The sequence below is a fragment of the Notolepis coatsorum genome, assembly GCF_963971535.1.
Source record: "Notolepis coatsorum genome assembly, chromosome: 17".
NCBI lineage: Eukaryota > Metazoa > Chordata > Actinopteri > Aulopiformes > Paralepididae > Notolepis > Notolepis coatsorum.
The window spans coordinates 19,240,839-19,267,298 of record NC_140181.1 but is presented as its reverse complement, the minus strand read 5'-3'; the positions used below and the strand labels follow the sequence as shown (position 1 = coordinate 19,267,298).

General features: G+C 45.2%; 1 protein-coding gene across 1 annotated transcript in view; it reads right to left on the bottom strand.

Annotated features, from left to right (window-relative positions):
- slc39a5 (solute carrier family 39 member 5) overlaps window positions 1-25,723 on the bottom strand; it is a gene marked incomplete at both ends in the record, with an annotated part of 33,662 nt that extends 7,939 nt beyond the window's left edge. The window contains 6 exons of the mRNA XM_084333365.1: window positions 4,759-4,881; window positions 11,252-11,421; window positions 19,135-19,315; window positions 23,969-23,998; window positions 25,282-25,419; window positions 25,562-25,723. Of these exons, the coding sequence (XP_084189491.1) occupies window positions 4,759-4,881; window positions 11,252-11,421; window positions 19,135-19,315; window positions 23,969-23,998; window positions 25,282-25,419; window positions 25,562-25,723 (804 nt within the window). The remainder of the gene's footprint in view (window positions 1-4,758; window positions 4,882-11,251; window positions 11,422-19,134; window positions 19,316-23,968; window positions 23,999-25,281; window positions 25,420-25,561) is intronic.
- Between the last annotated feature and the right edge of the window lie 737 nt (window positions 25,724-26,460).

Below are 26,460 nucleotides of genomic sequence, written 5' to 3'. Positions count from 1 at the left end.
GAGAGGCTGGTTATGAGGTAAAGGAGAGAGAGAGGCTGATTATGAGGTAAAGGAGGAGAGAGAGGCTGATTATGAAGTAAAGGAAAAGAGAGAGAGAGGCTGGTTATGAGGTAAAGGAGAAGAGAGAGAGGCTGATTATGAAGTAAAGGAAAAGAGAGAGAGAGGCTGGTTATGAGGTAAAGGAGAGAGAGAGGCTGGTTATGAGGTAAAGGAGAGAGAGAGAGGCTGGTTATGAGGTAAAGGAGGAGAGAAAGAGGCTGGTTATGAGGTAAAGGAGAGAGAGAGAGGCTGGTTATGAGGTAAAGGAGAGAGAGAGGCTGGTTATGAGGTAAAGGAGGAGAGAGAGAGGCTGATTATGATGTAAAGGAGAGAGAGAGAGGCTGATTATGAGGTAAAGGAGAGAGAGAGGCTGGTTATGAGGTAAAGGAGAGAGAGAGAGGCTGGTTATGAGGTAAAGGAGAGAGAGAGAGGCTGGTTATGAGGTAAAGGAGGAGAGAGAGAGGCTGGTTATGAGGTAAAGGAGGAGAGAGAGAGGCTGATTATGAGGTAAAGGAGGAGAGAGAGAGGCTGATTATGAGGTAAAGGAGGAGAGAAAGAGGCTGATTATGAGGTAAAGGAGGAGAGAAAGAGGCTGATTATGAGGTAAAGGAGAGAGAGAGGCTGATTATGAGGTAAAGGAGGAGAGAGAGGCTGATTATGAGGTAAAGGAGGAGAGAGAGAGGCTGATTATGAGGTAAAGGAGGAGAGAGAGAGGCTGATTATGAGGTAAAGGAGGAGAGAAAGAGGCTGATTATGAGGTAAAGGAGGAGAGAAAGAGGCTGATTATGAGGTAAAGGAGGAGAGAGAGGCTGATTATGAGGTAAAGGAGAAGAGAGAGAGGCTGATTATGAGGTAAAGGAGAAGAGAGAGAGGCTGATTATGAGGTAAAGGAGGAGAGAGAGGCTGATTGTGAGGTAAAGGAGAGAGAGAGGCTGATTATGAGGTAAAGGAGAGAGAGAGAGGCTGGTTATGAGGTAAAGGAGGAGAGAGAGGCTGATTGTGAGGTAAAGGAGAGAGAGAGGCTGATTGTGGGGTAAAGGAGAGAGAGAGGCTGATTATGAGGTAAAGGAGAGAGAGAGGCTGATTATGAGGTAAAGGAGAAGAGAGAGAGGCTGATTATGAGGTAAAGGAGGAGAGAGAGGCTGATTGTGAGGTAAAGGAGAGAGAGAGGCTGATTGTGGGGTAAAGGAGAGAGAGAGAGGCTGATTATGAGGTAAAGGAGAGAGAGAGAGGCTGGTTATGAGGTAAAGGAGGAGAGAGAGGCTGATTATGAGGTAAAGGAGAGAAAGAGGCTGATTATGAGGTAAAGGAGAGAGAGAGGCTGATTATGAGGTAAAGGAGAGAGAGAGGCTGGTTATGAGGTAAAGGAGAGAGAGAGGCTGGTTATGAGGTAAAGGAGGAGAGAGAGGCTGATTATGAGGTAAAGGAGAGAGAGAGGCTGGTTATGAGGTAAAGGAGGAGAGAGAGGCTGGTTATGAGGTAAAGGAGAGAGAGAGAGAGGCTGATTATGAGGTAAAGGAGAGAGAGAGAGAGGCTGGTTATGAGGTAAAGGAGAGAAAGAGGCTGATTATTAGGTAAAGGAGAGAGAGAAAGAGGCTGATTATGAGGTAAAGGAGAGAGAGAGAGAGGCTTATTATGAGGTAAAGGAGGAGAGAGAGGCTGGTTATGAGGTAAAGGAGAGAGAGAGGCTGATTATGAGGTAAAGGAGGAGAGAGAGGCTGATTATGAGGTAAAGGAGGAGAGAAAGAGGCTTATTATGAGGTAAAGGAGGAGAGAGAGGCTGGTTATGAGGTAAAGGAGAGAGAGAGGCTGATTATGAGGTAAAGGAGGAGAGAGAGGCTGATTATGAGGTAAAGGAGGAGAGAAAGAGGCTGATTATGAGGTAAAGGAGAGAGAGAGGCTGATTATGAGGTAAAGGAGGAGAGAAAGAGGCTGATTGTGAGGTAAAGGAGGAGAGAAAGAGGCTGATTATGAGGTAAAGGAGAGAGAGAGGCTGGTTATGAGGTAAAGGAGAGAGAGAGGCTGATTATGAGGTAAAGGAGGAGAGAGAGGCTGATTATGAGGTAAAGGAGAGAGAGAGGCTGATTATGAGGTAAAGGAGGAGAGAGAGAGGCTGATTATGAGGTAAAGGAGGAGAGAGAGAGGCTGGTTATGAGGTAAAGGAGGAGAGAGAGGCTGATTATGAAGTAAAGGAGAGAAAGAGGCTGGTTATGAGGTAAAGGAGGAGAGAGAGGCTGATTATGAGGTAAAGGAGGAGAAAGAGAGGCTGGTTATGAGGTAAAGGAGGAGAGAGAGAGGCTGATTATGAGGTAAAGGAGGAGAGAGAGAGGCTGGTTATGAGGTAAAGGAGGAGAGAGAGGCTGATTATGAGGTAAAGGAGAGAGAGAGGCTGGTTATGAGGTAAAGGAGAGAGAGAGGCTGGTTATGAGGTAAAGGAGAGAGAGAGGCTGATTATGAGGTAAAGGAGGAGAGAGAGGCTGATTATGAGGTAAAGGAGAGAGAGAGGCTGGTTATGAGGTAAAGGAGAGAGAGAGGCTGATTATGAGGTAAAGGAGAGAGAGAGGCTGATTATGAGGTAAAGGAGAGAGAGAGAGGCTGGTTATGAGGTAAAGGAGGAGAGAAAGAGGCTGATTATGAGGTAAAGGAGAGAGAGAGGCTGATTATGAGGTAAAGGAGGAGAGAAAGAGGCTGATTATGAGGTAAAGGAGGAGAGAGAGAGGCTGATTATGAGGTAAAGGAGAGAGAGAGGCTGGTTATGAGGTAAAGGAGAGAGAGAGAGGCTGATTATGAGGTAAAGGAGGAGAGAGAGGCTGATTATGAGGTAAAGGAGAGAGAGAGGCTGATTATGAGGTAAAGGAGGAGAGAGAGAGGCTGATTATGAGGTAAAGGAGAGAGAGAGAGGCTGGTTATGAGGTAAAGGAGGAGAGAAAGAGGCTGATTATGAGGTAAAGGAGAGAGAGAGGCTGATTATGAGGTAAAGGAGGAGAGAGAGGCTGATTATGAGGTAAAGGAGAGAGAGAGGCTGGTTATGAGGTAAAGGAGAGAGAGAGGCTGATTATGAGGTAAAGGAGAGAGAGAGGCTGATTATGAGGTAAAGGAGAGAGAGAGAGGCTGGTTATGAGGTAAAGGAGGAGAGAAAGAGGCTGATTATGAGGTAAAGGAGAGAGAGAGGCTGATTATGAGGTAAAGGAGGAGAGAAAGAGGCTGATTATGAGGTAAAGGAGGAGAGAGAGAGGCTGATTATGAGGTAAAGGAGAGAGAGAGGCTGATGAGGTAAAGGAGAGAAAGTGTTATGGTTTGTAACCGACCCCAATCGCACAACACAAGACAGGTATGAGAGTAAGCCAAAACAGGGCATTTATTCAATACAAACAAAAAGCGGCACTGTCCCTTTAAGGGAGAACACAAAAACACTGGAAACAAAGAAATAGGGAAAAATGTGGCACTGTGCCTTTAAGAGGCGAGCAGGCTAAGGGGCTAAGGCTAAGGGACAGGGCCAGGGCAAAAAGTCAGGGCAGGAACAGGGGCACTGGAGAGGGGGAACAGGGACAGAGGCCCGGGGAGGCGGGCTGGAAACAGGGACAGAGAACAGGGTTAAGGCCTTGGACAGGGCGAGGGCCAGAGCTGCTTACAGGGATGGCAGGGTTCCGACGGCGAAAGCCTGGCACGGAGATACCCCTCGGAAGCTGCAGACGGGCAGCGCAGAACACCGGGGTCCCAGAGGACCGGGGCGAAGAGACGCATCCTCCCGTGGAACTAGGAAGCGATGCGCGCCGGCTTGACGTCTGGAGTGGGAGCGCGCCGGCTTGACGTCTGGAGTGGGAACACCACTCCAGGCCTGGCACGGAGATCCCCCCTCGGATGCTGCAGACGGGCAGCGCGGAACACCGGGGTCCCAGAGGACCGGGGCGAAGAGACGCATCCTCCCGTGGAATAGGAAGCGATGCGCGCCGGCTTGACGTCTGGAGTGGGAACACAGGAAAACCTCCCGTAGAGGATTAGAGAGCGCAGACGGTGTCCCACTCCAGGCAAACGGCGACAGGTGGTGATGGCTGGCACGTCGTCTCACGCCGGAGACGCAGCAGGTGATGGTAACGTCCAGGACTCCATGAACACTGAACACAGATAAAGATACAGAGTCCAGAACACCGAACCAGCATACAGAACGACCCGACCAGGACTGGAGGGGAGGTCCAGGTATTTAAAGCCCTCTGGGGCGCTAATCATAAACTAATGACAGCTGTGAAAGGTAGTCCAAGGGTGGGGGCTGTTGAAGAGCAGAGGAGAGTAAAACATCGCAAGGGTGGGGGCTGTTGAGGAGAGTAGACAGGGAAAGTCCAAAGGTGGGGGCTGGTGAGGTGAGGAGACAGGGAATTAAAGGTCCAGGGAACAGGCGAAACCTCACAGAAAGAGGCTGATTATGGGGTAAAGGAGAGAGAGAGAGGCTGGTTATGAGGTAAAGGAGAGAGAGAGAGGCTGGTTATGAGGTAAAAGAGGAGAGAGAGAGGCTGGTTATGAGGTAAAGGAGAGAAAGAGGCTGATTAGGAGGCAAAGGAGGAGAGAGAGAGGCTGATTATGAGGCAAAGTGCCAGACGGCACAGCAAAAACACCTTTGATCTGCCCTCTCTTTTCCTCGAGCGCCTGCCTCTCTGCACTTCCCCGGATTAAGAACACATGACACCACCACCACGGTGGACCCAGCCAGCAGTCATAACACACCTTGTAATGGGTCCTCAGACCCAGGAGGCCCTCCATGACGAAGAGGAAGTACAGGCCTCCCATCACGCTCAGGCCCTTCAGGATGGCGTCCTGCAGCTCGGAGTGGTCCACCACGTGCCTCGTCTGGGGAGCAGAGAGCGAGACGAAACCTGTTGCAACACTCTAGTTTTAATTGCCCCCCCCCCCCCCCCCCTCCCCAGGACATCCCAAAATGGAATTCCATAATTGGACCGGCGGCCTCTCTGTACCGGAACCTCTCTCTCTCTCTCCCTCTCTCACTTTGAACCCTTTCACTACCACACTACAGAAGGTTAACCCGGTCCGTCCGTGTAGTGTGGTAGTGAAAGGGTTAACCTTCCGTAGTGTGGTAGTGAAAGGGTTAACCTTCTGTAGTGTGGTAGTGGAAGGTTAACCTTCTGTAGTGTGGTAGTGAAAGGTTAACCTTCCGTAGTGTGGTAGTGAAAGGGTTAAGCTTCTGTAATGTGGTAGTGAAAGGGTTAACCTTCTGTAGTGTGGTAGTGAAAGGGTTAACCTTCCATAGTGTGGTAGTGAAAGGGTTAACCTTCTGTAGTGTGGTAGTGAAAGGTTAACCTTCTGTAGTGTGGTAGTGAAAGGGTTAAGCTTCTGTAATGTGGTAGTGAAAGGGTTAACCTTCTGTAGTGTGGTAGTGAAAGGGTTAACCTTCCATAGTGTGGTAGTGAAAGGGTTAAGCTTCTGTAGTGTGGTAGTGAAAAGTTAACCTTCTATAGTGTGGTAGTGAAAGGTTAACCTTCTGTAGTGTGGTAGTGAAAGGGTTAACCGTCTGTAGTGTGGTAGTGAAAGGTTAACGTTAGGTTATGACTATAACCAAGTTCTGTTAGTTAGGGGCGATGCTTGGCATCGCCTTCTGCACTATCTCGCGTACGTGCACGCGTACTGAATAAACCACAAATGTACCTCTAATACCAGTATTAGTCTGACCACACCCCTCATCAGCTTACCTTCATAAGCAGGTGTGTGGTCACCTGCTCTCCTCCTTCCCAAGCTTTCACCACAAGGTGAGGACAAGGGCTGCAGCGGCGTCCGATGCCAAGCATCGCCCCTAACTAACAGAACTTGGTTATAGTCATAACCTAACGTTCTGTATCGTTAGTGGCTTAGCTTGGCATCGCCTTCTGCACAAGGGAGGCCAAGCGGAGCCACTTGGCTGACAAATACACCCCGCTGACAGCCCCCCAAAACCATCAGAACAGGGAGGGCCGAGCCCCCCCGACCCCCCCTAATGGAGGGTAGCCCCCCTATTAGGGACGTCACGGGAGGGCGACGGACCCGACCGTGCGAAGAGGCACTCAAGCAACTCAACGCACAGGGTGAGCAGACCGTGGCTTGACCCATGACTACACACACGCACAACCCGCATGCCACCCGGGAACGAACGGAGGAACAACCTCGTTACTGCCCCCAGAATCACGGGGTCAAGGGCAAACCCAACCCCGTGGCAAGGCCGTAGCAGCGGAGCACGAAGGAAGACCCAGACCCACCAAAAGGACTGGACTCCCTGGAATGGGGGCCCGGAGAAGTCCATGATGCCAGCATCAAGACCCCACCAGGTGGGCACGTAGTGCCCCGCCCCCCACATCGCCAGCGTATTCGGACAAAGGCCCCTCAGTTACTGCACCTGGTATTCCCAGGCGGAACCAACCAGGCCAGTAAGCCGAGCGGGCCCCGTCCCCCCAATAGTACACCGCCTGGCACACTGACCCTGCAGAATAGGCAGTCAGCATGGCCGTAAGCACACAAAAAAGGTTAACCAACGGAAGCAGGCAGCGCACCGGGGAAAAACCAGGCAACAGGCTGTTAACCCTAGCCTGGAGACTGCGGACGAGACAGGCGCCAGAGGGGACAGCTGAACACAGCCGCCCCGGCGGAAGGAGCGTAAGCTGGCGGTGTTGCATGACCAAGCCTCCATTTAACAACCCCCACCCAGAGGGGTCGAGGCAGAGAAGGCTGACACGATTGGCAGACGTCATGAACGTGCAGGGGCACCCTCAACCGGTGAACCCGGGAGTTGACACTGCTCCAACACACCAGGGAATCAACCACCTCGGTGTTACCCAATGCGGTGGTTGTTCCTATAACCCCTCAAGAAAAAACTCCAAAACACACCTGCGGGTATACACCGGCTATACCGCAGTACAAACGTTTCAGTTTCCAAAAAGGGTTAACCCAGGCCTACGGGTCGCAAACATCACTTCGGACCGGGCCTGGCGGTACGGGAAGCACAGGGTCACCAGAGGAGGTCAAAAAACCACCCCCACAGGCCCCTCTTCGCCATGCGTGAGAGAGGAGCGAAAAACAATGGAGAACCAGCCCCTAAGCACACCGTACCTGGTATTCCCCGGCGGTCTCCCAACCAAGTACTAACCAGGACCAACCTGTGTAGCGGCCGAGATCCGACGAGATCGAGCGCGTACAGAATGGCATGGCTGTAAGCCATGACGACAGTGCTGAGTAAAAACATACCCAACCAGGGTCTCCATAGCGCTTAACCCTGTGACACCCAGACCGACCTGGCATTTTTCCCCCTGAAAAAAGCCCAAGTCCCTCAGGGTACCAGAACAGCAGATCTGCATCCCCGGCGGACAACGGGTTCAACTGATCTGGACCAGCGTGACCAGAACCAGTCCCGTGCCCTAACCACGCCGACATGCCTACTCCAGGAGAAGGGCAGATATGCGTGTTGATCTTAACATGAAAAGAAGGCGCCACCCAGACGTCGGGACGAACCGCGCCTGGTGGCCCACCCCAAGGGCGTGAGACCCCACTACATATGTTCAGATCCATCCCGTCATCATCCCCCAGACATGAACGAGGATCCGTCGACAACCCACCCAGGTCATGGGATGTGGTCGCCGGAAGAGGAAAAACCCCCATCTCAGTTGCTTTATAAAAACGCTGTTTCAACCACAAGCAACTAAGGCGTGCCAGTCAATCGCCTGTTTACAGCGAGCTAGCACTATACGTGCGTCGGGACACACCCCCATCAATGAACAGGCTATTTAGACCTGTCATTGAATCCCCAAGGCGCCCAGGGGAACGACAAGAGGGGTGTGACACTCCCTAACTCCAACACTTCTGGAATAGAAAGAAGGAAGCATCAACAGTATGTATCCCAGTCTACACAGCCGGGGTAAAAAATGTTCACATTTTTACATCCCACCACCCTCCCATAGGAAAGAGACGGGGATCCCCAGAGAGACTTCCCACGCGAGCTGTACAGATTGAAAAGAATATATTGCACCTTGAGCCATGTAAAAAACTGGTTTTAGGGCCTCCGGGGAAGAGGCACCGAACCCATACACACTCAATAAACGAATTGAATCGAATATACATACAATAGAAAAGGACCCTTCTAGAGGGTCCACTCACTTTGACAATCTGAGGAGGAAGGCTCTGTACTCTGATGGAGGCTTCCTCACATGGATCACATGGAAGAAGGAGTCCGAACTCACAGAAGGCCTGAGTAGGCGCTTGGTGAGGAGGAGCCCTGACCACCCCCCCTGAAAACAGATCCATCACATGGACCTGAACAGCACACGGAAGTCCTACCAACAGAGACGCGCACGGTGACGTACTCTATGGCGGGGGAATTCCTGCGGTGCACACGCCCAATATACCAGGCCGTGGGACCAGGAACTCCCCCCCCCCCCCCCCCCCCCCCCCCCCGTAACGTGCCGAACCGCCACGTGACGGGAACCTTGAAGGACAGGGGGTGTACCCCTGACCGACAGAACAATGGGGAGAGGAAAGGTTACCAGTTCACCCCTTTACGACCCCACACCCATGATACGACGTAACGACAAAAAGAGAATATGACACAGTCATAGTCAGCTCTATGAAGCGTTTCACAGCTCCACACAGCGCACGAGCTAACCTGCCATCTGATTTTTACTAAGGAAAAACACAGAATAGAGAGGGCTCTAAGAACCCCGGTCCAACATACACATGTGCTTCTGTGGCCAGTACAACCCAGTTGTAGGTCACATGACACACACAACCCATCATCATCACAATGAGAGAATACATCATTCTTGATTAGTATCGACCACAGGCCTTGCTAAGCACACATGACAGCAACCAAACCAATTTCCCTTTAGGAAATAAGTTTCTCCAGCAGATTTAGCACAACCTCAGCAATCAAGCTGAGAGTTACATCGTATCCCTACCACACAAAAGACACAATTAATGCACAACATGTCTGATAGGAGGTGATAAAGTCCCCAGGGAACCGGGGGGGGAAAAACACAATCCTCCTATTTTACCCTCAATACGGCCAGTTAAAACAGGAAAACCTGTTAATGTGTGAACTCACTGTCCATTGTCATTACAGTCTGAGAAAGAACATTCTTTTACTCACTCGTCACCAAGCATAGCTTCATAGGTTAGTTGCCTTAGTAGTGAGTACACGGTACACATAAACACCATGATGTTTCTCACACAACAACCAGATCAATACATCACGACCTGCACGGAGAAGCTACTGCCAGTGACAAAAACAGCTCACACACAACCCGCAACGTATCTCAAATGCATTGCAACAACACACGTTTTGGGAAAAAACACCGTCATTCACAATACATTTAGCAAGGTAAAACCAGAAGACGTGTTATGAGGGTCTGGCCAACCCCGTACCTGCCCGGAACGTAGATCAGCGAAGTGCAGTCACAAGCCACCGTAGAACACAGCCCTCTTTGTTGACGCAATCCCCGTCTAGGCTCAGGCAGGGTTGACGAACATCCCCTGTCAAGGATGACGTCGTGGTCAAGAGTGTAAAACATGTTAAAAATCAAAGCACGTTCAACAGAATAGCATCAAGCTAACGGCTGCTCCAACCGTTCGGGTGCTATCGCTTCCGCTCGCGAGACGCCGATCTACGACGCACGCGATCAGGAGCGAGCTCCCGGCGGCGCGCGAGAAGCCAAGCTACCCCGCGCCAGGCCACCGACCGGCTAACCGTAAGCTATGAACATGTAAACAATGACATAACACTCACCCAGACAGGCCGCCGTTCTGAACCCTCCTCACTTTTTAAGAGAAAAGAGAAAACAAGACGTCAACACCGCTTCACAACGGTGACATTAACACGTCCGGCGGAATCAGCACAGTACCAACTGGCCTGTATAGCTGACTTTGAACATGAATCTGCCGCTATCGCACATTACATGCACATATCCCCTCGTGAAGGAATACTCTCATTTGGATATGAAAGATGGGGTCTTAACACGGTGACAGAGAGAATCCACTCGTCCAGAACACACAGGGATCACCAGTGTCAATGGTCGCGGCCCACTAGTTAAAACTATAATGGTCGCCAGACCAAGGCCTTCTGTCGCCTAGACGGCTAAACAAAGGACCCTAGCCTGGGGCCGGTTTCCATAAACTTTGTCTAGTAGCCCCCATAGCACTAACAGACAAGTGGAGCCCGCCAGCAAACACTACTCACCCAACCTGGAACGCACCGCTCCTCACAACAGCGGCATGTCCGACAGTTCAGCTGTGGCCTGACAGGTTTCACCCCAACAAACACAGCAAGGAACTGCAGTTGAGAAGCATGCAGCGGCGTGCTCCCAATACGAAAACCGGTGGAGGGTTTGTAGAATGATCATCATCTTCTAGACACTCCAGTACGAAGACAATATCGCCGTATTTTCTCGAAAATAGTGAGAGAGAAAATAAAGATATGATGTCAACGTATCCTTGTTTCCCAAGCTGTTCCTAATCCAATTTCTTCCATCATGGTGTCAAGTGTGGGGATCTACCGAGGCACCTCTTCCTTGTGGTGAAAGCGAGAAGGAGGAGAGCAGGTGACCACACACCTGCTTATGAAGGTAAGCTGATGAGGGGTGTGGTCAGACTAATACTGGTATTAGAGGTACATTTGTGGTTTATTCAGTACGCGTGCACGTACGCGAGATAGTGCAGAAGGCGATGCCAAGCTAAGCCACTAACGATACAGAACCTTCTGTAGTGTGGTAGTGAAAGGTTAACCTTCTGTAGTGTGGTAGTGAAAGGGTTAACCTTCTGTAGTGTGGTAGTGAAAGGTTAACCTTCTGTAGTGTGGTAGTGAAAGGTTAACCTTCTGTAGTGTGGTAGTGAAAGGGTTAACCTACTGTAGTGTGGTAGTGAAAGGTTAACCTTCTGTAGTGTGGTAGTGTAAGGGTTAACCTTCTGTAGTGTGGTAGTGAAAGGTTAACCTTCTGTAGTGTGGTAGTGAAAGGGTTAACCTTCTGTAGTGTGGTAGTGAAAGGTTAACCTTCTGTAGTGTGGTAGTGAAAGGGTTAACCTTCCGTAGTGTGGTAGTGAAAGGTTAACCTTCTGTCACAGTGAAAGGGTTAACCTTCTGTAGTGTGGTAGTGAAAGGGTTAACCTTCCGTAGTGTGGTAGTGAAAGGTTAACCTTCTGTCACAGTGAAAGGGTTAAGGCTAAATCATTTTATTGACACACTGTTACTTACGTGGGGCAGAAGGTGCAACATGGCGTCTCCACACAAGGTGCCCACTGCCAGGGCTGCCATGGGGCAGAGGAGCACCTGGAGGCGGGCAGGGGGCACCAGGCGCACCAGGCTCAGTGCCAGCAGAGATGGCAGGCTGATCACCACCATCGCCAGGAAGCTCCACCCCAGAGCTGGAGGTCACAACAGCAAAGAATAGAATAGAATAGAAATACTTTATTCATCCCGAGGGAGATTTTGGCACTACAAATCGCTCACAGTAAACATTTAGGTAGACAAAAACAAAGTCACGAATAAGAATAAAAAATAGTAAAAGTAAGAGTAAAATACGGTCCGGGATATACATTTCCCTATGTTATGTATATACATTCTAATATAAAATATACAGTAAAAATATACAGTAAGTGTAAAATTGTACAATGTTGGTTTAAAGGTAAAAGTAAAAGTCCAGGAAGATGGTACTGTCACCCTGTGCTCAGTGATGCAGTGAGGCACAGTGATGCATTGTAAAGTCTGATGGCTGTCGGAATGAAGGATTTCCTGTGCCGTTCAGTGCTACATCTTGGGAGTCTAACCTTCGTCTTAGTCTAGCCTTCTGTCAGCCAAGTCTGTGTATAGTGGCTGGGATTGAGGGGTTGTCCCTGATGGCATGGAGCAAAGCAGCATGCGAATAGTCGTCCTCATCCACTGATCATAATCGCACGGCTGGTTGGTTGGGATCTCTTTCCAAACCACAATATCTCACAAGATATGTTCCCCATGTTAACACTATCGGCATGTGCGCGTAAATACTTGTATTTGGTCTGAAAACAAGTGGTATCGGCCTATCAGGTCATCCCTAGAACCGACTGTTACCTGTTAAAATCATCATCTATTCCCTATAACCAGGCCCGGACTGGCCATCGGGAGCACCAGGAGTTTTCCCGTGGCCTGGCCTGCACAGATAAAAAAATTAAATTATTATAATTTTTTTTTTGCCAGGCCATTGTTTCTAGTTGTGGTGGTGCGATAGTTAGATAACCTGTGGGTGGTGAATCTATGTTTTTCAATGTGTATATAATGTATGTATTGGTGGGTGACAGCATCTACTCAGACTGATCTATAGATCTTAAAATTAGCCGGCAGCCAGTGTGTGTCTCCACGGTAGCAAGCAGGGTGTGTGAATGCCAAGGTCGTCAGCAGGTTTGTAACCAAAACATTGATAAGCACTGAGAGCAGGCAGGTTTGGTCAGAGAGAACTAGGGGGATAGTTTGACATCGATAGAACCATGCTAAAGGTGAAGAGCAGTTGCCATGGCAGCTCATCACGTATTAACGTGAAAAGGGGACGGGCCCCCATTGCTAGGGAGAAGACATTATGATGCGAGTTTCTTCCGGGATAAGTTAGACTGAGATACGAAGCACAGACGAGCAGACGCGTTGATCAGAGACTTTCATCCCTCCTCACCCCCGCCGGGTGGGGGAGGGGAAATATGCCACATCATCACATCATGCATGGCTACAACGAGGCCCAGAACCAGTGGACTCATGAGAGAAGAGACGGTGGAGAATAATGAATTTAGTTTTCCTTCAAAGACTGGTCAAGGACATTACAGAACGGTGTTTCCATCTGGTACATGAAAATAAACATGAGGATCAAGGAAAGAGATCACGTTGCAGTGTCGTTTCTTATGACTAACGGATGTACTAACAGGGGTTGATACAGTGGGTGACAGCCAATGTGAAGTATTGAAACAAACACAACGCAGAACAGGGAGAGTCACGAAGGAGATGACGAGATGAGATTGGCTGATTACAGAAGAATCCAACAGTGGGGAACAACCAGGATTTCAGTTGGAGAACTATCTCTCTGACTCTCTCCCTCTCGCGGATCACACACACGCAAATGGAGCCGTGCTGCCGCTTGTGATTGGTGGAGGCGGGACCAGGCGATACAACTGATTGACAGCAGAGGCGGTGAATGGAATGGCCGATGGCACTCTGCAGAATAACAGCCAGTGAGCCATGGTAGTGAGGGACTCGGGAGAGATAGAGCAAAAGTCAATTAACGTTGATGTCAAGATGGACAGTGGAAGAAAGAGAAAGGGTGGAGGAGAGAGGGATAAAACAAAGAAAAAGAAAGGCCCTTACAGGAGATGCTGCTTTATCAAATGTTTTCTTGCACCAAGGTCAAGGGACCAGCAGGTTAGTCAGTGAGAAAAATGTGGATGTTAGCTAGCTAACGTTACCATGCAATGCATCATCTCCCCTGTCAAAAGCCCAATGTTAAATCTGCCAAGAAACAAATAAATAATTTAACCCTTGTGTCTGAAAACTAAAGTATTATACTCTTACCATATTAGGGGACTAAATTGAAAAACGCCATAAAAAGATTATATGTTGAAATAATTTCCCACTAACTTTTCCATAAATATTTTATTCAACTTCAGCCCTGATCATAACCATTTTTCATTTTTTGTCAGATTAAAAATGAAATACTCCCACTTTTCTGAAAGGAGTTGTTAAATCTGACATTACAAAAAACAATATGTGGTGGTTATGATCGGGGCTGAAGTTGAATAAACAATTTATGAAAGAGAAAGTAAAAAAAACTCCAAGATAATTAAAAGATTACACACCTTTGCCATATATATTGGCTACAAACATAATTACTGCAAAGTTATCAAAAAAATAAGAATCTGATCAGACACAAGGGTTAAGTTGTTGTTCCCTTTCTAATTTCCTCAAAAACATCTAGTCTAGTTAATGTGATCAATATTATTTGACAATTGATGCTTTTTGTTGGAAATTTCAGTCAGTGAGCTCATACTTTGAGCTCATAATTTTATATTTAAAATGATTGAGACAACGCAATCTTCTGTCTTCGTTGTGCATGCATGTGTGTGCTCACCACACGCGATACATGTGTCACACTATTCTGGCAGTGGCTACTGTTATTATAGTATTGTTAATGAAAGGTCTGTTATTTAATGTTTGCGTAAAGGGCTATTTTAACTTTTGATGGGTAGTGGTGCATCAGTAAACTGAATCCCTATTCAGTTTACTGATGCACCACTGTCCACTACCCATCAAAAGTATTGTGTATTGGGTATTGTGCTCTTGTTTGAATAGGTGGAGAAAGTGGTTAACCCTTTAATCGCCAATGACGTGTTTAGACGTCATTCCTCGCCATGTGTAATCTGCCAATGACGTCGTACAGCGTCTTTGAGATCAATATTTCAAAAATCTGTCATGGCAATCATATTTCACCCACAGAGACTTGACGGGTGCTGTAGAGCTCCTCTCAACTCTCCAATGGTACAAGACCGCCATCTGGTGGCCGATCGGCGAGGTGCCAAAACCGGAAGTGAGTGACCGGAAGTGGTGCTCACCCATATTTCGTCCAGCCACTCGCTATCGCTCGCGGGACTCCAGCTTGATACACTGGATAGCGATCCGTTGCCAATAACTCGATAAACAACATGATTTGGACGTATATAGTATTATACAACCTGGAACTGGACCAACAAGATCGACATCCCATAATAATGATCTTTTTGCTCCAGTAGCATCCCCCATCGCTACGAGGAAGCTGCGGTGAGTTTCAGCGTGTTTGATTATTATTGTCCATACAAACTGCTCTGATCTATGTATCACCCATACTACATAAATGATTTAATGTCGGCCACGGACTTATAAACCCCCCCCCCACTCCGGGCACCAGCAGATGATAAGTCATAACGTCTAGGACCACGTACAGTTGACATTTTTTATCTGGCCTCAATCGGTATCAAACTACATTTGATGATCTAATATATGTATTTATGGCTATAACTCACGTTCCATGGAATGCTGCAGAAAACGATAAAAACATATTTATACTTTAGACCGTATTTGAGTATGAATCTGTGAATGAAAAAGTAGAACGTTGCTACATCCTAAACGATAGATACTTGACGTTGAATGGGCCATAGTAATGTCAATTTAGCAATACAATTTAAAAAGTTATAGCCCTGCAAAGAAGGGGAACATCTCCATAGATTTACAGTGGTGGCAGAGAGGGGATTAAGATCAGAATAATCCCTGGCAGATAAAGGGTTAACTGTATTATAATATTAAATAGAAAAATATGTTGTGCTCTTGCTTTTTTCTTTTTGAAGGTGGAGAGAGTAGCATTGCTAGTGCCACAACCGTTTTATTTGAGGTTCATAACAGTACATTGTACTAAGCAATTGTTGGCTCATTAGTTTGTGATTCACATGCACTAAAAAGTCTTTGTAACTAAAATGTTCCTGGTGGGGGACTCCCAGACCCCGCTTAAAAAGTGGCCTGACTGGGGCTATATTTCGCGCTATATCTCCCGGTATGAATTATTTCCCCAGTCCGGCCCTGCCTATAACACCAGAGTTGCTCACCATATCTCTATAACACCAGAGCTGCTCACCATATCTCTATAACACCAGAACTGCTCACCATATCTCTATGACACCAGAGCTGCTCACCATATCTCTATGACACCAGAGCTGCTCACCATATCTCTATAACACCAGAGCTGCTCACCATATCTCTATAACACCAGAGCTGCTCACCATATCTCTATAACACCAGAGCTGCTCACCATATCTCTATAACACCAGAGCTGCTCACCATATCTCTATAACACCAGAGCTGCTCACCATATCCCTATAACACCAGAGCTGCTCACCATATCTCTATAACGCCAGAGCTGCTCACCATATCCCTATAACACCAGAGCTGCTCACCATATCTCTATAACACCAGAGCTGCTCACCATATCTCTATAACACCAGAGCTGCTCACCATATCTCTATAACACCAGAGCTGCTCACCATATCTCTATAACACCAGAGCTGCTCACCATATCCCTATAACACCAGAGCTGCTCACCATATCTTTATAACGCCAGAGCTGCTCACCATATCCCTATAACACCAGAGCTGCTCACCATATCTCTATAACACCAGAGCTGCTCACCATATCTCGCTAGATGTTCCCTGTGTTAACACTTCCTTCGGTCAATCCTCCTTCCAATTTGCTGCTCCCAGCAGTTGGAACGAGATGCGAAAGACTTTGAAAATGGACAAATTGATCCCTCTCGCTACTTTTAAGGACTCTTATCGTGTGTATCATGTCATCCAGCCTTTTAATGGTCATTTGTCTGTTCTGCTTCATGCATTACATACCTTGTCATTTTATTTGGTTGTTTGATGCATGTTTTAATTATGAATTATTTCCATTTTTAATTATTACCTTTAATTATCAGTTTCTTTTTATTTCGTTTTTTTTGTCATATAATGCTGTATACCATATATATATTTATTCTTACCATATATATATATATATATCCACATCTGTCCTGTCATACATGCATATAATCCTTTTTACATATCTGTAGATACTATATCTATATCTGTACATATCCCTTACCTACTCTTACTAGTTACGCTGCTGGCCAGTATGACTTACTACCATAGTGTCTTTATGCTTGTATCACTGTATATATTAATATTACAACTCTGTACATACATCTGGTTAGCACTATTACTCAGTAGTACTCATTTATATATGTTATACCCATCTTAAATCACCTGTACATTGTATATTACTATTGCACTTTACTGTTACATTTGCACTCTGGGTGGATGCCAAACCTCTTTTAGTTGTACTGTACTTACTGTATAATGAAAATACATTTGAATTTAATATTCCATTTGTGTGATAAAAAAAACAAAACACTAACTAGCACTAACCTTCTTACTGTCCTATACTATCATGCACTCCTACTCTACTAATATGTCTAATATGTCTCTACTATGCACTCAACACTGCAGCACCCACGTTTCAGCACTGTTTGATGAACATTGTTACTCAGCTGTAAGAGTTGTATACCCTTCCCGCTGACTTGTCGTACAAAACTTGTAAGTCGCTTCAGTTAAATGAGTACATTTTAAATTACTGCTATACACCTCATTTTGGGCCCAAATCCCCCCCCCCCCCCCCCCCCCATACAGCATACAAAATAAAATATTGCAAACTCCATGCAACAGCTGACGGTGGCATGACTGCACACCTCTGAGGAAGGTGATGGTGGCTGAGGTACACACCTCTGAGGAAGAGGAGGTGAGGGTGACTGTACAACAGCGCAATATAGTGAGGGGGACCTTGACCTCTGACCTGTTCCCCACACACCTGTTTTTACACCTGTTTTTTTACACCTGTTTTTTTACACCGGTTTTTATACACCTGTTTTTCATCTCATCACGCTCTTATTGATATTGATAGATATGATTTAATTGAATTTTATCATGTGCTTATTTTTAATTCATGATGCAGACATAACTTGAAACTGAATGTGACCTGTCAATGTCTGTATACTGTGTGAGCTGTGAGATACCCTGAATTTCCCCAAGGGGATTAATAAAGTATCTATCTATCTATCTATCTATCTATCTATCTATCTATCTATCTATCTATCTATCTATCTATCTATCTATCTATCTATCTATCTATCTATCTATCTATCTATCTATCTATCTATCTATCTATCTATCTATCTATCTATCTGTCTGTCTGTCTGTCTGTCTGTCTGTCTGTCTGTCTGTCTGTCTGTCTGTCTGTCTGTCTGTCTGTCTGTCTGTCTGTCTGTCTGTCTGTCTGTCTGTCTGTCTGTCTGTCTGTCTGTCTGTCTGTCTGTCTGTCTGTCTGTCTGTCTGTCTGTCTGTCTGTCTGTCTGTCTGTCTGTCTGTCTGTCTGTCTGTCTGTCTGTCTGTCTGTCTGTCTGTCTGTCTGTCTGTCTGTCTGTCTGTCTGTCTGTCTGTCTGTCTGTCTGTCTGTCTGTCTGTCTGTCTGTCTGTCTGTCTGTCTGTCTGTCTGTCTGTCTGTCTGTCTGTCTGTCTGTCTGTCTGTCTGTCTGTCTGTCTGTCTGTCTGTCTGTCTGTCTGTCTGTCTGTCTGTCTGTCTGTCTGTCTGTCTGTCTGTCTGTCTGTCTGTCTGTCTGTCTGTCTGTCTGTCTGTCTGTCTGTCTGTCTGTCTGTCTGTCTGTCTGTCTGTCTGTCTGTCTGTCTGTCTGTCTGTCTGTCTGTCTGTCTGTCTGTCTGTCTGTCTGTCTGTCTGTCTGTCTGTCTGTCTGTCTGTCTGTCTGTCTGTCTGTCTGTCTGTCTGTCTGTCTGTCTGTCTGTCTGTCTGTCTGTCTGTCTGTCTGTCTGTCTGTCTGTCTGTCTGTCTGTCTGTCTGTCTGTCTGTCTGTCTGTCTGTCTGTCTGTCTGTCTGTCTGTCTGTCTGTCTGTCTGTCTGTCTGTCTGTCTGTCTGTCTGTCTGTCTGTCTGTCTGTCTGTCTGTCTGTCTGTCTGTCTGTCTGTCTGTCTGTCTGTCTGTCTGTCTGTCTGTCTGTCTGTCTGTCTGTCTGTCTGTCTGTCTGTCTGTCTGTCTGTCTGTCTGTCTGTCTGTCTGTCTGTCTGTCTGTCTGTCTGTCTGTCTGTCTGTCTGTCTGTCTGTCTGTCTGTCTGTCTGTCTGTCTGTCTGTCTGTCTGTCTGTCTGTCTGTCTGTCTGTCTGTCTGTCTGTCTGTCTGTCTGTCTGTCTGTCTGTCTGTCTGTCTGTCTGTCTGTCTGTCTGTCTGTCTGTCTGTCTGTCTGTCTGTCTGTCTGTCTATATATCTATCTATCTATCTATCTATCTATCTATCTATCTATCTATCTATCTATCTATCTATCTATCTATCTATCTATCTATCTATCTATCTATCTATCTATCTATCTATCTATCTATCTATCTATCTATCTATCTATCTATCTATCTATCTATCTATCTATCTATCTATCTATCTATCTATCTATCTATCTATCTATCTATCTATCTATCTATCTATCCATCCATCCATCTACACACCTCTGAGGAAGGTGACTGTTCCGTCCTCGTGGCCCCCGGCGCCTCCTCCTCCGTGGCGAAGACAGACGCCGCTCTCGATCTGGTACAGCAGGGCGGGGCACAGGAGCGTGAAGTGGGCCTGGGTGATGTGGGAGGCCCTGCCCAGGCCGAAGTTCCACAGCAGCTGGCTCACGTTCAGACACTGTCACCCCACCCAGGGTTTATAAGGAAGAGGAGAGCGATCAGACACTGTCACCCCACCCAGGGTTTAGGAGGAAGAGGAGAGCGATCAGACACTGTCACCCCACCCAGGGTTTAGGAGGAAGAGGAGAGCGATCAGACACTGTCACCCCACCCAGGGTTTAGGAGGAAGAGGAGAGCGATCAGACACTGTCACCCCACCCAGGGTTTAGGAGGAGGAAGAGGAGAGCGATGACAATTAGGGATGTTCGATATTGGATTTTTTACCGATATCCGATATACCGATATTGTCTAACTCTTAACCTGTTCCACCCCAGCCAAATTTTTCGAAAATTTGCCTATAAGTACATACCCAAGTAAAAGGGAAGATTGCTCCAGTTCTACAAGGACCATTTGCATGTTCTTGGTATCTAGGAACATCTATGGAACTCAGGGAATGTATTCCCAGTGTTATAAATATTGTTTCTGGTAATATGCTATGAGTAAATTGTGATGAAACAAAATATGATTTTTCTTTGCATCTTTGACAGTGAATAATGATGATAATGACCAGACTTAAAAAAAAACTGCCACTGACCTCGTTCAGTACCCTCTTGATCATGTGTACAAAAATTCTAAGGGAATTAATAAAGGGAAGATGATAAAACCGAAGGTTCTGTAGATACAGTACTGAATTCTCCCATCCGGACCAATGCAATTTGAAATATTATTATAGAATATAGAATATATGCTTATACCGGGCGGTTAGGTGGCCGAGCGGAGATTGCGTTCGTCACCAACCCCGGAGCTGTGAGCTGGATTCGCCTGTTCGAATCCAGCTCACAGCTCCGGGGTTGTCACCAGCTTGGCTGGCCGTCTGCACCAATACAATTGGCTGTATTGGAGGGTGGGAGAAGCTGGCGGGGTGGGTCCGGGTCGTTGTAAACAGCGACTCCTACAGTTCGGTCGGGGCGCCTGCTCAAGTTTTCAAGTTTCTTTAATAGTTGTCATACAGAAGTACAGAATACTTTTGTACAAAATGCTTCTTACTGTTGCGCTCCAGAGACTGTGCAAGACAAGATAAGTATGAAATAAAAACATAGTAAAATTAGAAGTAAAAAAAAGAGGTCACAGTGTTCAGTTTAGACATATGTACAATGTTCGATGCAGAATAGACGTAGTTACCATACAATATACAATACTGTGCAGTGTACTAATATACAATACTATATAGTGCAAGGCAGAAATGGAGAAATGGGACGAGGTGCAATTTAGGTACAATTCACAGTAGGTGTACGAGTTGTAGTGCAAATCCTTTATCAATAAATATAAAGTGTAAGTGTGTTTGTGTGATCTAAAGTGTGGAGAGTGGGTGCTGCAGTGTGTTGTTTGTTTGAGTGAGTGTGTGCGTGTGGGTGTGTGTGCATTTGATGGTTGTTGCATAGTGATTATTGTTCGTTTAGCGATTATTGTTCGTTTAGCAGCGGATAGGACTTGAGGGGGATAGTGTGGTCCTCCCACACGCTACGCCCTCTCGATGAGAATCCGCGCTGCCAGGTGAAAAGAAGCGGTGATTGGCTGGACGTGTGTCGGAGGAAGCGCGTGGTAGCCTCCACTCTCCCAGATGATCTGACTGTGGGGGGTAAGTGCGCAGCGACCAGGAAGGGACTGGGAATTGGCATACGACTAACATTGCGATGGGAGAAAATCGGAGGAAAAATGGAGGGGGAAAAAGACCAATAAAAAAAAATATATATATATATGCTTATACATTACCTTATTATAGCCAATTCGCACATTTATATATATATATATATTAGTGCTGTCAAACGATTAAAATATTTAACTCGATTAATCGCATGATTGTCCATAGTTAACTCGCGATTAATCGCAAATTAATCGCATTTTTATTTTTAATTTTCTTTTTACCTTAAACAGATATAATGACACTTTTAACCTATTGCTAAACTAACGTATTGATGATAATATACATTCTACATGCTTTTGTGACATGTTAGTGATGTTAATACTTGAAAACGTTTGATTTTAAAATCGCAGATTTTTTGCACCACTCTGATAAATATGGATATATGATCATAATGTCAAATAGGGGTCGGTACCGACCCAGTGGGGTGGAACAGGAATTTCCGATACCGATATCAACCGATACCGATATATGCGGCCCCCCCCCCCGTCCCCCCCCCCAAAAACGGTATAATTTTAGGTAATTAAGTTAACATTACATATCTCCTGTCGTGGAATTGACACAACATTATGCATACTTTTGACAATAAATAAAATAAGAATTTGTTCTTACTTGCTTGCCTTGGTAAATAAATGTAAAAAAATAATTTTAATTATTATTATTATTATTATATTTTTTAAACCGATACCAAGTCAAGTCAAGTCAAGAGTTTTATTTGTCAGGGCATACAGTGAAATGCGGGTGGTCATGCCCGCAGCGATTGTGCAGTAATACAAGTAATAAGAATAAGACATAACAGGTATAATGTACATAAAGTTTCAAATGCATGGTAAAAGACATGCTAAGGTCCTGCGATAGTGCAATACAGTGTTAAGCTACAGATGAGGCACTGGGTCTTATGTACACTACTATACAATACTATACTATACAATATACAGTTATACCCTTATGCTATCTTGCTATATCCATCTATTGCTATACAAGAACCACTCCCGTTCTTTAAAAAGAAAAAAAATTATTCTTTATAAAGTAAAGTGACCTTTTCATTTTGTAAAGTGACCGATAATACCGATAATTTCTGATATTACATTTTAATGCCAATATCGGCCGATAATATCGGTAGGCCGATAATATCGGACATTCCTAATGACAATCTACAGTCATGAGGGTAGCAGTTTACATAATAGTAAAAACAACTTTATTTGTAGAGCACCTTTCATACAATGCATGCCTTTATCTCGACCCGGCTGGATTGCTGCAATGCGTTGTATGTCGGCATTGACCAGTTGCTGCTCCGTCGCCTGCAACTGGTACAAAATGCGGCTGCCCGTCTGCTTTTCGGTACCAGGAAACGTGACCACATCACACCAGTTCTGGCTTCTCTCCACTGGCTCCCTGTCCGTTTCCGTATTGATTTTAAACTTTTACTGACTGTTTTTAAAGCACTACACGGGCTGGCTCCACTGTACTTAGCTGAGCTCCTACATCACCTCACCCCATCCAGAGCCCTAAGGTCTGCTGACCAGCTGCTACTGGAGGTGCCTAGGACCAGGCTAAAAACTAGGGGAGATAGAGCCTTTGCTGCTGCTGCCCCCAGACTCTGGAACAGCCTCCCCCCCACATAAGATCTGCCCAGAGCCTAGAGGTTTTTAAATCCTTGCTCAAAACACACTTCTTCTCCCTGGCCTTTGACCAGAGCTAGCCTAGCATTTATACATGACGTCCACTGTCACTCTGGACTTTTTATCCAATTTTCCTGTCTCTTTTTTATTGTACTTGCTTTCTTATATGTACTGTACCCTACCTTTTTTGTAATTGTTGTGTATTTTATTGCATTGTATGTGTTTTTTTTATCATGTTGTAAAGCACTTTGGTTTGGCTGTTAGTCATTTGTAAATGTGCTATATAAATAAAACTGACTTGACTTGACATACAAGAATTGCAGCTCAAAGTGCTTTACAGCTGAAAAAGGGCAGGCAAAGTGCAGACATATAAAATTAAATCACAATTTTTCACATTAGGATCTAGCATCCCAATAGGCCACTTTGTTTATGGTTTGATTCTATGGCATACAATGACATATAAAACAAGCATTAAAACAAGCATTAAAAAAAGATAGCAGCAAGGTAAGGCAAATGAGTTTTAAAATGACATGGAGTTACTTGTGTGTTTTCTTTTGTTTAGGAGGAAGAGGAGAGTGATTAGCCTTTATCTTATTTTCATACCAGCGCTCGTTTCCCAATCTCACTTTGATAAAGTGAGAACGGGATACCAGAAAATGTATTGTGTGTTTACTGCGGCGCAGGAGGGACTGGGAGACCCATGTTACTGACCAAACACTATCAGTGACGGCTGTCTGAGTGTAGAGCTATTATTTCAACATAGACCAATACAGTACAGCTCAATACACACAATTGTTAAGGGAATGCAGACCAGAGAAATACTTTCGTCTTGTTTACATCAGGGTCCCCCATTTTCAATTAATCTTAACATATATGACATACATGACATACAGATAGACAGTACTGCTACATCTAGACATTTATGACATACCAGATTTACAAATACAGTACTGTTTGTGATACAAAAATAGTCTAAAAAAGAGAGTATATACATTTGACGAAGAAACTGTACATTGGAGGAGGTTGGGTAGGTGGGTTGGGGTGGGGGGGGGAACTGTACATTGGAGGTGGTTGGTGGGTGGGTGGGGGGGGGGGGGTTGGCTAGGCGCCTAGGCGGGGTGGGGTGGGGTAGGGGGATAACTGTATGTTGGAGGTTGGGTTAGGACATTTACAGGGGCCAGTTATTCATTAACAATGTCAAACAAAGATATCATATCACCTTGCTTACAACAAGACACTTTGAAGTGAGAGAATGAACTTTAAACTGTGCCGTTTATGGCAAGAAACCAATTGTGTGGTTTGTAAACACGTTAGCACCCTAATCAGTTGAAATTGACTATATACTCACATTTCCATGAAGATGGTCCTGAACTGCATGCTGAGAGAGAAACTTCTCCAAGAGTTTAGGTGTCGACTCTGGGACCGGGCGAGACCACCGAGTGTCCTCGTCCTTTAATAATAATAATAATAATAATATAATAATAACTTTATTTGTATAGCACTTTTCACACAGAAATTGCAGTTCAAAGTGCTTCACAACAGTAAAAAATACAGGCATAAGCGAGCATAAAAAATTAAATACAAAAAGATAGAGATAGCAAGGTAAGGTAAATCACAGTTTTTCCAGTAATACAAATAATAAAATAGATTAGATTAGATAGAGTAAAAAAGTGCGGTTTGATTCAGTTTAAAATAGGCTAAAAATAATAAAATAGAACAGACAGTAAAAAGTGTGATAAAATTGTTCAATAAAAAATATATAACAACAGAGCAGTGTATCGCTCTTAATACTTTGAGTTTCTTTACAAAGTTCTAACATACAACAGAGCATCACTCTAACATACAACAGAGCAGTGCATCGCTCTTAACACTTTGAGTTTCTTTACAAAGTACAGTTCTAAATTACCTAAATTACCTTATCTAAATTACCTTTAACCCATCAGTGGAAGGACTGCCACTGTCCTTTATCCCATCAGTGGACGGACTGCTGTCCTTTAACTCATCAGTGGGAGGCCTGCTTCAGAGGGGGTTGGAAATCCCAAGGGAAGCAATTGACAAAACATATATTGTGAGATTTTATTTCATGTCTTTATATGCGTGTCTGGTTTTAACCGGTTGCCTTTGTGAGGGGACATGTGTTAGAATTATTCATATACTTACAGGAGTGTATATTAATTATAATTATTCATATCCTTGCAGGAGTGTATATTAACCCTTTCACTACCAAAGGGTTAACCCTTTCACAACCACACTACAGAAGGTTAACCTTTCACTACCACACTACAGAAGGTTGACCTTTCACTACCACACTACAGACGGTAGTGTGGCAGGTTAACCTATAGTGTGGTAGTGAAAGGGTTAAGGCTGAACAATATCAAATACATGGGCTTTTTGATTGTTAAAATACACATGATGAATGAGAATGGGAAGTGTTTGATTGGTTATCACTTGCAAATCCAGTAAGACAGTGTAGCCATTGAGAAACATTTACATAACATTACATTTCACAATACTCCGTGAAATAGTTTGAAATTACATGAAAAGGGAAACATAGATTCTTAATTTAAGACCTTAAATTTTAAATGACATCGCAACTTGCAATATTCGCTGAAATAACTACAATATGACATGCATTGCTGTCCATATCACCGGTTAACGGACGTACTTGAGGCTGTGGTGAGTGATCTCCAACGTGCTGACCTTTCCGAGACCCAGGCTACCCAGTAAGTTCTTCAGACCTGCATAAGACAGTATCCCATTGTTGCCATACTGCTGAAATAACTGCTGTAGGTAGTAATCCTGCAAAAAAATAAACACTCCGGTAAATGAATATGCGAGATCGTTAAAAAAATTAAAACGTACTTCGCCCCTGCAATAGAATTTGAGAAAATCAAATACAACACTGAATTGAATATGTGCCGTGTAATTTACTTGTCCACACCTGCTCTTCAACTGCCTCCTTTGGATGAACAGGTATTGGACCTTGCTGCTGGGTTGGTACTACTGGACTGTCACGTTGCGTCTGCACAGCGGTGGCATCGATGCCTGTTCCGAACCCGGCCAGATGCAGACAGATGAACGACCACAGGGTCAGCGGAAGCATCATCCTGGAGACGCCGTTCAAAACAACATTTGAGAGATTCAATGAAAGAACACTCACCTTTAACAAGTTTCAAGTTTCTTTATTAGTTGTCATACAAAAATACAGAATACTTTTATATGAAATGCTTTTTTCTGTTTTGCTCCTGAGAGTGTGCTATAAAAAATAGATAAAGTATAAAATAGAAAGTCAAAAGTACATAAACAAAGTGTAAACAAAAGTGGTCATCAATATACGTATTACATATATACAATACAGAATAGAACAAATTTGTAACTGAGTTACAATACAGTATACAGTACAATGCAGAAATGGGATGAGGTACAACTTAGGGTAAGGTGCAATGAGGTATGGATTGTAGTGCAAATCTCTTTACCAATAAATATAAAGTGTGTTAAAGTGTCTAAAGTGAGTAGAGTGGGTGTTACGGTGAGTGTTTATTTAAAGTGTGCGTGTGGATGTGTGTGCAGTGAGTGTAGATGATGGTTTGTTACATAATGTTATTGTCGTTGAGCATCCTGATGGCCTGGGGATAGAAGCTCCTTCTGAGTCTCTCTGTACTGGCCATGAGACTCCGGTATCGCTTGTCTGACCGCAGCAGTTCAAAGAGGCAGTTGTTTGGGTGACTAGAGTCTTTGATTATTCTCTTAGCCTTACCCCTGCAACGCTTGTTGTAAATGTCCTGGAGAGTGGGAAGCCCACCTCCAATTGTGTGTTCGGCTGAACGGGCCACTCTCTGT